General features: G+C 42.4%; 1 protein-coding gene across 1 annotated transcript; it reads right to left on the bottom strand.

The window, feature by feature from the left end:
• Positions 1-1,069: 1,069 nt before the first annotated feature.
• Positions 1,070-11,754, bottom strand: NANP (N-acetylneuraminic acid phosphatase). The gene is made up of 2 exons (XM_047744231.1): positions 11,575-11,754; positions 1,070-2,092 (listed from the first exon to the last, which is right to left on the bottom strand). Exons 1-2 carry the CDS (start codon positions 11,662-11,664, stop codon positions 1,436-1,438), a joined length of 747 nt encoding a protein of 248 aa, XP_047600187.1. The 5' UTR covers positions 11,665-11,754; the 3' UTR covers positions 1,070-1,435.
• Positions 11,755-12,179: the final 425 nt, after the last annotated feature.

Here is a 12,179-nt window from a genome sequence, read left to right as displayed (position 1 = left end):
CATATTTTCTTTTTTCCTTAATTAGCCATTTTATTCCAAGTTGGTGAAGACACGACACTGTCTAGCTTCATGGCCTAGAAAAAGTTTTCTAGTTGCAAGATGCCTTAGTCATTAATTAATAAGCTCAAAGTGAACACTGAGTTGGATATAGAAATTGTGAGAGGATATCCTTCCTAAAATTTGAAAAACAGGGGATGTAAGGCAGATGGTTAACACCAAGAGCCATTTAAATTATATTAGAATGGCACCCTGAAATTATTCATAGCAAAACATAATTTTTTATTAGCTTTCATTGTATGGGTGAAACTATTCAGTTAAGACAGAATTTATGGGAGCACTACATGGTTAGGTTGCACCTCTGAGGTATCCACAGAAGGAAAATGACTTTTGTTGCCATGTGGCTTATACTTATGCCCAGCCAGAGAGTCTAGTCCCCTGAACCATAATGTGCATGTGGGAAAAGATTATAAAAATACTTCTGTAAGAGGGAAAGACTAGTAAGAACCTACAAGTGCACTCTTGTGCACTTTTCACTATGTGAAAATGTCATGGAAAAGGAGCACCACATGCTGACTTTAACAGCTTTTTTAGTGGAAAAATCTCTTTGTCATGTATGCACCATAGGAAAATTACCCACTGCCCCCCAAAAAAGGTCATGAAGAAAAACTGGATTCATAAAAGAATGTATATATTCAAAGTAGGCAAAAATATGGTATATATATTTTAAAAAAGAAAATATGCAAAATAATTTCATTATGGAATGCCTTGATTGGCATGTCACTTAGCATTTATTTCCTATTAATCAGATCTAATTCTGATAAATATTATATATGTTTTAGATTATCTATTTTATTTTATTTTATTTATTTATTTTTTTTTAAAGATTTTATTTATTTGACAGAGAGATCACAAGCAGGCAGAGAGGCAGGCAGAGAGAGAGGAGGAAGCAGGCTCCCTGCTGAGCAGAGAGCCCGATGCGGGGCTCGATCCCAGGACTCTGAGATCATGACCTGAGCCGAAGGCAGCGGCTTAACCCACTGAGCCACCCAGGCGCCCCTAGATTATCTATTTTAAAAAAATATCTATTTTTAAGACAACACAAAAACCTGTATTTGTGCATACAAATACAAGCTATCTTGCTTAGTATCTTCATGGCTCCGAGATGCCACAAAATTAATGAAATAATTTTTTAAAAACCTCAAGCACAGATTAACAAATAATGTATTTCCTTAAGTTTTCTGGATTACACTATTAAAAGTTAACTTGTATTAACTAATGTACTCTGGACTTCCAGATATAAATACCAGTCAGTGGTTGGTTATTAAGTCATAAGTAAAAATATTCTTAGAAATGGGTCTTAAATGGAATGCCTTAACTTTTCTTAGTTCAAAACCTGTAATTTGACCCTAAAATACATCATGCCCTTTCATGTGTTTTAAGCTGACATACTGACTGTACAATCTATACTTTGTAAGAGAGCAGGTAACTCCAGCACAGAAGAAACTATATAATGTGGCATGGGGGATGACTTCAGTGGCATTATTCCATTTTTATTTATCCAGACTGTTGCTTTCAGCCCTGCATTAAGGCCTCCTTGTATATCGGTTTCCAGGGTGTCACCAACCATCACACAGTCCCCAGGCTGTACTCCGAGGAGATCACAGCAGTAATAAAATATGGAAGGTGCTGGTTTCTCTTCTTTCTGCTCTCCACCTACAACGATAGCGTCAAAATAGGACTGACAGGCGCAAGCCTCGATCTTCTCCCTCTGGGTCTGTCGGTCTCCATTTGTTAATAAAAGTAGGCGGACCTCCTTCCGAAGTTCAGTAAGCATGGCTTTGACATCTTCTGCTAGTATCATATGCTGTAAACGTGTAGATTTCCACAGGAAATAACATTCTTCAGCCAATTTCCTATTGGCCGCACCACCCTTCGTTTCCTGGATTGCTTCTTCCCAGTGTAAAGTCCTTAGGTCAGTAATGCATGTACTGGAAGGATGAAAACATTCCTTGCTGAGTTTAACTTGAACCTTGTCACAAATGGTTTCAGCCTCTTCTTTGTAATGGTATTTTGACTGTAAGAGCTTTATCACCTAAATAAAGAAAAACAACTCCATTAACACATTTCAGGTCTTTTATAGTCATACCCCGAGAAACCATGTACCTATAATCCCTGGGTAGAAATTCCAACTCCACGTGCCTGCCTTAAGGCAGCTCTACCATTACACCATTTCTGGTGGGAATTGGTCTCATTTTCAAAGAATAAATCAGAGGGAAGATCTCCCAATCTCTCCACACAACCCATTCATATTTTTTGACCGATTTCTATTCTAAGTATCTTCAGCTATAGGTCATAAAAACCCTTTATTTGGCAGTCTGCCACCTTCCATCCTGGTTATGAAGAAATGGAAATAAAACTTAGGTTTAAATTTAGTAAAACATTTTAATTTCACCACAACCATTATATAGACTCTTCCCAGAAATAACATTGGTTCATCCAATCCTTTATCTACATCCATTTTATGTTTTGAAGGCCTAAACTGACCACCATATAAAATGGGACCTAATAGGGCACTTTTTAAAAAACATGTATTCAATTCTAAGAGAATGAAGAACCTGCTGTGATTTCAGCAATTTAATGACGCAGTTCTTCTTCCAAACCTAGTTTTCCAGATAAAAACCTTCAGAGTTCTGAGTCACCCTCTGTTACACTGGTTCTGTCTCTGTCACCAGAATTACACGCTCCCTCTCGTGTTCCCCAACTTTTTATCTTGGCTTTTATTATCTTCTTTTCCATTTGGCCTCTCTTAATATTTACTGAGACCCTAACGTGGCAAGCATAGTGCCTAATGCTCACATATATTATTTCTAACTTCTCTACAACTCTGCAAGGGACTCCCCTTTTTGAGATAAGGAAATGGAAATTCAGAACTGTTAAATAATTTGCCTAAACTGGGATTTAAATCCACACTTGCCTACTTCCAAAGCACATGTGCTTAGGCAGTGGAGACTGGGTCCGTTGCCCTCATGACATTATCTGCTGGTGTAAATAAACAGGTATGCAACCACTATAAATGCTGGGTTGAGTGCTCTAACAGTCATGTAAACAATAGTGGAAATAAAATGTAAGAACAAGTCACTCCACAAGGGTTATTGGATACCACTTCATAGTCAAAGTAACATTTATTTATTTATTTTATTTATTTATTTATTTATTTTTTTTTTTTTTAAGATTTTATTTATTTGACAGAGAGAAATCACAAGTAAGCAGAGAGGCAGGCAGAGAGAGGGGAGGAAGCAGGCTCCCTGCTGAGCAGAGAGCCCGATGCGGGGCTCGATCCCAGGACCTGGGATCATGACCTGAGCCGAAGGCAGCGGCTTAACCCACTGAGCCACCCAGGTGCCCCTCAAAGTAACATTTAAACTAAGGTGTTACCAAGTCTGTAAGGTAGGCATGGGAAGAGAATGAAATCATTCTAGACAGAAGGAATAGCAAGAACAAAGATACAGAGCTTGGAATTTTGAGAACTGGGAAAGGTGAGAAGCCGATTTCAGACTGAAATGGAAGGCATATGAGGGGGGATCCTAAAAGATCAGGCTGGAGAGTCTGTTTGCAACTGGTTAGTAAAAGGCCTTCAATCCAAGCCTTCTATAGATGCTACCCAAGTCCCCTTGGCACATACTATTCCCATACATGTTAATGGCTTTATACCATAAGTAATACTGTAATGCCAATTGGGCTTCATACTGTAAGTAACTGAGGGTTTTATTTGACCACAGGAGCAACCACGCACACAAGCTGGGGCTGAAGTTTTACCCTGGAAGGAGGCCTCAACTAATGAGTGGCAGAAATTGGCAGATTAATATCCCAGCTTTCTTTTCCCTTGGGAGGGACAACTGAAGCATGCTCTGCATGCTGTCTCCCAGAGTTCCCCAACTGTTCACACTAGTAACCTACTCATTTATTAGACTCCTTCTTTTCCTTGTATGATCCCACCACTCTTTTACAGCACTTGCAAGGACCACCTCCCAAATGGACTACCTGCATCTTAAGTCCCTACCTTAGGGACATCTGGGGAAAGTTGACAATACCAAGACAAATTTGGATCTTTGGATGATGAGTGTAATGTACACAGTTGAGACTAAAAACTGTCTGCTGTTGGAGCAAAGAGGTCAAATAAGTTAAAAAGTGTTGCCCTAAACTATACAGGGAACAAGTAGTATGCTACTCACACCAGATGCTCAATTCACCTACTGAAAAGGGGAAAGAAATTAACAGACACATTTTTCTTCCTTCAAAGTATAATAATCACATCAAAAGTAGATGTTGTTCAGGCTATCTATGCTCTTCAAAAAAATGCAATAGTTAAGAAAAGTCTTATTACTTCAAGAAAAAGATGTCATTCCTAAAAATTTTAGGGGGAGGCAAAGTTAAATTAACAAACTGAGCTTTTACAGCCTCTGTGCTAATGTCATCATCTTTTCTAACAATGTCAGTTAAATTACTCTTGAGCTATGATGGAAGGTCACCCTAAAGTTTTAGCAAACCTATTGCTACACAACAGAAGAACACAGGCCTCTAGAAATCCACAGTGCTTAAGCTTAAATAGGAGCTGGCTCATAGTTAGCAAGCAAAGAGTTCTCAATAAATGTCCAATTTTCTGTTACTGCAACTGGCAATTCATTTCGCATGTTCTTAGGGCTCTGAAAAAAAACAGAATTAGCTCACCTTAAAGGGAGAGTCTTGTAAAGGTAAAGCATACCACTTTCAAGTTTTGAAATTCCTTCTCATATATCCTCTGAATTAACTTTCTCATTTTTTCACATAGCAACTAATTACAGATTCATTTGGGATCACAAGCAGCATTTTTTTTTTTTAAGATTTTATTTGTCAGAGAGAGAGGGAGAGAGAGCAAGCACAGGCAGACGGAATGGCAGGCAGAGGGAGAAGCAGGCTCCCCGCCGAGCAAGGAGCCCGATGTGGGACTCGATCCCAGGACGCTAGGATCATGACCTGAGCTGAAGGCAGCTGCTTAACCAACTGAGCCACCCAGGCGTCCCCACAAGCAGCATTTTTAAAGAAAGATTTTATTTATTTTACAGAGAGAAAGCAAGCACACAAGCAGGGGGAACAGTAGAGGGAGAAGGACAAGCAGGCTCCCAGCGGAGCAGGGAGCCCAATATGGGGCTCGATCCCAGGACCCTGGGATCATGATCTGAGCTGAAGGCAGACGCTTAACGACTGGGCCACTCAGGCGCCCCCAAGTAGCATTTTAATATTAACATATTTGGGGAAAAAGCTTATCAGCCATTTACATATTATTAAAACAGAAATAACACCTACCGAATCACTGTTGTACACCTGAAACTAATATAACATTGTGTATCAGCGATACTTCAGTAAAAACAAAAAACACCTAACTTAAATTAGTTCATGTTATTACTAGTATAAACAATCCTAAACCCTGTACTGAGAAAACGGGAATTTTCATAGAATTGGGGGTGAGGGAAAATGATCTCTAACTTGGTGGTCTGAAGATATTTTGTGCAAGGGGTAAGGCAGGCTTGAAAAGGATTCTGAGCACAATTAAGCCCATGAGGTACCTAAGGGCCTAAAGAAAAGGGCCCTAGGACAGTGAAGGGGGGAGAGGGAAATCAATTTGTAGATAAGATAAACTCAAGTTTCTACTTCAAAACTCTATTTAAGTCTCATCTTAACCCATACAGAAAGGAAACTGTATCCTTCTAACCTGCTGTCTGGACCCAGAATTAAAGTTACTATCATCAGTACTAGTTTTTAGCTAATTGTGATTTACTCTTTCAGGGCTAGTGTGGGAACTATGTAATATTGTAACACTATGATATGATATGAAGTAGCTGAATTCCAAATAAAACTGAGTTTAAAATACGTGCTCACGGGGGCACCTGGATGGCTCAGTTGGTGGGCATCTTGACTCTTAATTTCAGCTCAGGTTGTGATCTTGGGGTCCTGGGACAGAGCCTCATGTCAGGCTCCATGCTCAGTGTGGGGTCTGTGATTCTCTCTCCCTCTGCCCCTTCCTGTGCTTGCACTCACTCTCTCTAAAATAAATGAAAAATAAAAGCTTAAAAAAATACATTCTCACAGAATATGACTGCCTATATACAGCCTAACAATTCAAGCAGCTCTTATGTTATTTTTAGTCCAAGTCTTTCTTCAAACATCATTTACTCTATGTGACTTCCTGATCAACCTTTTTAAAACTGCAATTCATTCTCCTCTCCACTTTTCCAAACATACTTATAAATAAATATACATTTGATGTATTATGTTCATGGTCAACCAACACTAGAAAGTAAACTCACAAATGCAGATATCTTTTCTGCTCTGTTCACTGAGAAACCCCAAATTTCTGTGGACAGCTTCCTCTTAGGTAGTGACTCTGAAAGAAAGGCCTGAAGAGGGTAGACAGAAATAACTTTTCCAGAAGATGAAAAAAAATGAAACAGATATGTAGAGTTAGTATATGGCTCCTTCTCCCAAAGCACAAGGCAAAGACTAGATCTTTCCTCCCTTTGGTATGTTACTTTTGAATTAGCTAACAGTTATGGATAGTGTTGTATTCTTTTTTTTTTCCTTTTAGATTTTAATAGTTTATTTGAGAGAGAAAGAGAGAGAACATGGGCAGGGGGAGGTGCAGAGGGAGAAGCAGGCTCCTTGCTGAAGCAGGGCGGCTGATGCAAGGCTCAGCCCTAGGACCCCGAGATCATGACCTGAGCTGAAGGCAGACACTTAACTGACTGAGTCACCCAGGTGCCTCAGATGGTGCTGTATTCTAATGTGGTAAAGCACTCCTTGTATAGGAGCACCTGGGTGGCTCAGTGGGCTAAGCCTCTGCCTTCAGCTCAGGTCAGGATCTCAGGGTCCTGGGATCAAGCCCCACATCAGGCTCTCTGCTCAGCAGGGAGCCTGCTTCACTCTCTCTCTCTGCCTGCCTCTCTTGTCTACTTGTGATCTCTCTGTCAAATAAATAAAATCTTAAAAAAAAAAAGGGCACTCCTTGTATAGTCAAAAGCACACAACTCAATTCTGTTTGTTTAATAGGATGTTTGTAAAGGAGGTGACAACAGAACCAAGTCTGTAGACCTGGAATTTTATCCACCCATCCATTCATTATTCATTAAATATTTACCATGTATCAAATGAATATGACCAAGACAGTTTGTTTTCTCTTAAGAAGCTATTAAGCTGCAGGCATCTGAGTTGCAAAAACTAATTGTAATTTCCTTTGATAAGTACATTATAAGATATCTTGAACAAAATACAGTGTTGGTATAAGGGAGTTTGGTATACACACTAGGGAGAAATACAATCTTACTTTTTTTCAGAAATTTCACTCTGGTAGGAATGTGGAGGATAAACTGGACACAGTAAGCTTGGAGACAACACCACAGCAATAGCTAGGTGACAGACAAGTCCACCTTTAAGCAAGATAAGGGCAGTGGGGGGTGGATATGCAGGAGGGGACAGACTGGGTGGACACAGTAGATGGTACAACTTAACAAGTGTACACTTGGATGCTACAGACTTACCATGCATTCAATTAAACCTGATAAGGACACTGAGGACTAATATCACCATTCACATTTTAAAATAAGGATTTAAGATTTAGAGTGGTTAGGGAACTTGTTCAGGCATTTTCAGCTAGGTATTGGAGAGCTGTGATTCAAACTCAAATGCCTGATTTTAACATAGAGAACTCTAGGCTATAGCATGATTTGGCCTAAACCAAGGATTTATTTGCAACATATTGGGCTTGGCCTGCCAAGAACACACAAGGCAGCTGAAGAAACTGGAGGCAATACAGTACAGGGTGGTGCCCATGAGGTCAAGGTCAAGGGTATGCAAATGGAAGGGACAGTCAATAGTATGGAATGCCTCAGCAAAGCCATTAATACAGACTTAAAATGTCCATTGATTTTGGCAATTTGAGAAGTGTGTAATGACCGGGCAAGCCTATTTCATTAAGTAGCACGGAGAGAGGCTATATGTCAAGGGATTAAGGAATAAATAAAGGTGGAGACATGGAAATAATGTATATAGATTTCTTTCAAAAAACATTGCTATCAACACAAAATCAGACACACAGATAAATGGAACAGAACAGAGGATCCAGAAACAGATCCTCAACTCTATGGTCAATTAATCTTCCACAAAGCAGGGAAGAATATCCAATGGAAAAAAGACGGTCTCTTCAACAAATGGTGTTGGGAAAACTGGACAGCCACATGCAGAATGAAACTGGACCTCTTTCTTACACCCCATACAAAAATAAATTCAAAATAGACTAAAGACCTAAATGTGTGACAGGAATCCATCAAAAGACTAGGGAACACAGGCAGCAACCTCTTTGACCTCAGCCTCTTTGACTTCTTGCTAGACACATCCACAGACGCAAGGGAAACAAAAGCAAAAATAAACTATTGGGACTTCATCAAGATAAGTTTTTCATTTGTTTTTTTTCAGCATGGTTATTTCATATTTTATTGGACTGATGTACACCAGTCTGAGATGTAAAGCTAACCTAGGACTAAGAATACTGAATAGGAAATGGGGAGAAGCCATCCACAAATTTGATCAAATTATTAAGGTACATACATCTTTGGGTTAGAATTGAGGGAAAAAAGCTGTTCAGAACTTTGGTGTCTAACGAGAATCTCCTAAAGGCTCTACTAATACAAGGTCAGCTTATGGAAAAACTATTGAATTGCACAAAACCCCTTTAGGCAGGAGAAATGGGCATGATAGAAGAATGTGGGCTGTGGGGGCAGCCACTCTGCAGCAGAGAGAGCTGGGCTGGAGGCTGCGACTCTGGCCCAGGACCTGCAGGTAGGCTGGAAATCTAGAGGTAAAACTTAGTGCACTGACTCAAAGCTCCTGCTTTCCAATCAGTCTCTAGGATGCTGATGCTTTCCTCAGACAAGGAAAAACCTTTTTTAAAAATTTTATTTATTTGACAGAGAGACACAGAGCACAAGCAGGGGGAGCAGCAGAGGGAGAAGGAGAAGGAGGCTCTCTGCTGGGCAGGGAGCCCAATGCAGGGCTTGATCCCAGGACCCTGGGATCATGACCTGACCATGACTGAAGGCAGATGTTTAACCAACTGAGCCACCCAGGCACCCCAAGATAAAAAGTTTTTGCAGAGCAAAGTAAACAGTCGACAAAACCAAAAGACAACCAACAGAATGGGAAAAAATATTTGCAAATAAATATCAGATAAAGGGCTACTATCGAAAATCTATAAAGAACTTATCAAATTCAACACCCAAAAACAAAATAATTCAGCCAAGAAATGGGCAGAAGACATGAACAGACTTTTCTCCAAAAAAAAAAAAAAAAATGGCCAACAGATGCATGAAAAAATGCTCAACATCACTCGAGATCAGGGAGATACAAATCAAAACCACAATGAAGTACCACTTCACACCAGTCAGAATGGCTAAAATGAACAAGTCAGGAAAGGACAGATCTTGGTGATGATGCGGAGAAAGAGGAACCCTCTTACACTGTTGGTAGGAATGCAAGCTGGTATAACCTCCTTGGAAAACAGTATAGAGGTTCCTCAAAAAGTTGAAAATGGGGCACCTGGGTGGCTCAGTGGATTAAGCCGCTGCCTTTGGCTCAGGTCATGATCTCAGGGTCCTGGGATCGAGTCCCGCATCGGGCTCTCTGCTCAGCGGGGAGCCTGCTTCCCTCTCTCTCTCTGCCTGCCTCTCTGTCTACTTGTGATCTCTGTCAAATAAATAAATAAAATCTTTAAAAAAAGAAAAAGTTGAAAATGGAGCTACTCTATGACCCAGCAATTGTACCTAGGTATTTATCCAAAGGATACAAACATAATGATTGGAAGGGGCACCTGCACCCCAATGTTTATAGCAGCAATGTCCATAAAAGGCAAACTATGGAAAGAGCCCAGATGTCCATCGACGGATAAATGGATAAAGAAGACCTGGTATGTATATATGTATGTATGTATGTGTGTGTGTGTGTATCTCCAAAAAGAATGAAATCTTGACATTTGCAACAACATGGATTGAACTAGAGGATATTATGCTAAGTGAAATAAGTCAGAGAAAGACAAATACCACATCATTTCACTCATGCATGGAATTTAAGAAACAAAACAGATGAACATAGGGGAAGGAAAGGAAAAATAAGATAAAAACGGAGAGGGAGGCAACAGTAAGAGCCTCTTAACTCTAGAACAATCTTGAGGTGGCTGGAGGAAAGGCGGGTGGGGGATGGTGTAATGGGTGATGGGCATGAAGGAGGGCATGAAGGAGTGTAATGAGCTGTGGGTATTACAGGCAACTGATGATTCCCTGAAACCAATAATACACTATATACTAACTAACTTCAATTTAAATTAACAACAACAAAAAAACCCCAAAGCCCTCAAGGGAGACAGATAACATCTAGTGAAGGAAGAAGGGTTCAAGAGAGGCTTCTTTTTTTATTTTTTGAAGTATGGGACAAACCTGCATATGCAGGAATGGAATGCACCAAGAAAGAGGATGAAGATGAGGGAGTCAAAACCTGGGGCACCTATGCAGCCCGGTCAGGTAAGCCAAGACTCTGGGGTCCGGTCTTGATCTCATGGTCTTGAGGTTGCCCAGTCTAGCCCCACCTTCGGGGCTTTAAAAAAAAAAAAAAAATCAGAGAGTCAATACCTAACTAATGAAGCATGAAGAGGTTGGGTCTCTCAGGGTTGGAAGGATTAGCTTTTGAAAGTGGGTTTTCACATCTGATAATCTTTGGTTTTCTTCTTAGACCTGCAGGTAGAAGAAAGCAGGGGTGGATGTGGGGCTTCAAGAAGTCTGATTCAGCATCTGTGGGTACGGAAAGGAGAGGATGCTGCTGGATAATGCCTCATGAAAGGAGTGGTCTGTGCAAGCACGGACTGTGAATGTAACCTCAGAAGTCTAAGGGTCACACCCACAGCAGAGAGACTGGAGGTGAATTTCTGCGGAGGCATTTTGGGGAGTCAATTAAGCCCAGGCTCGCCGCTGACAGTTGTGTAACTTCCTGGGTCTCCTCAAAGATCTGCCCAAGATCACGCAGTGTGGAGAGGCCAACCGCGGAGAGCCTGGCGCCACGCTCGCCTAGCAGGTCGGAACCTGTCCTGGCAAAAAGCCAAGTGACCGTCTATGTTTGTGGGCAACTCTGCCACCGTGGCAGTTTTAACGACGTCTTTCCGGGTCCCACAGGTGGAAACAACTTCCAGAACCCAGCTTCCCAGATCTGGGCGTAGCCAGGCAGGTAACCCAAGCCGCCGGGCGCGAGGGAAAGCAGCCTCCTCCCCAACCAGTTCCCCCTGCCCACTCGTCCTTCTTTCCCGCTCCTTCCCGAACGCGGTGGGTCTTAAAGGACGAGAAGCCAGTGCCTCCGGGATGACCCAGCCCCAGACGCGGTGTCGATGGACTCGGCAGTGGGAAGGTCGGGGGTGGGAGGACGCCAAGATGATAGGAAAGCGCGCGATGTGGGTTGGGTGCGCTGACCCTGCCCAAAGAAGGACTGGGGAAGTTGGGACGTTACCTCCAACATGCCTTTTCTACTCGCCCCGGCAGTGTCGATGAGCGTGTTGTCCAAATCGAAGAAAACCGCCCGCACCCGGTTCAGCACCATCCCGCCACCCCCGCTCGCGCGCCCCCCACACCAACTCGCCGCAGCCGGCACAGCCCACGCATGCGTGAAGCGGGACCGCGGGCGAGGAAAACGGGGGCGGAGCCGTGAGGTCACCTGACCCTTCGGTGCTGCCAACGGAACTCCCGCGAGATGTCTCATATCAGTGCGTCTGAGAACAGCGAGATGCCGGGAGACTCCGAGCGGTCGGTCGGGTGCGATGTAGTCACACCCTCGTCTGCGGGCGAGTGGTTATCTGAGCAGTCTGAGTTTGGGGGTGATTAGGTACGCTGTTTTCCTTCGTAGCTGCTTTCTGCCTATCTCTTTTCGTGTTGCTCTCCTGACCCTGCCGTGAGGAGAATGTCCTAAGTACCCCGGGGAGGTATTTTGCGCCATTTGGCGCCTTGGGAAGGAGGCCGAGAATCCGTTGGCTTTTCCGGTCAGGCTGCGGATTGTCTCCTGTCGAGCGGCCCGCGACTCAGAAGCGTCGGTGGGCGTTGTCTTGCCCTAAGTCGGGG

The sequence above is a fragment of the Lutra lutra genome, chromosome 9 (genome assembly GCF_902655055.1).
Source record: "Lutra lutra chromosome 9, mLutLut1.2, whole genome shotgun sequence".
Lineage (NCBI taxonomy): Eukaryota > Metazoa > Chordata > Mammalia > Carnivora > Mustelidae > Lutra > Lutra lutra.
Note: the sequence above shows the minus strand (reverse complement) of the source record. Positions and strands in the feature narration are given on the sequence as shown.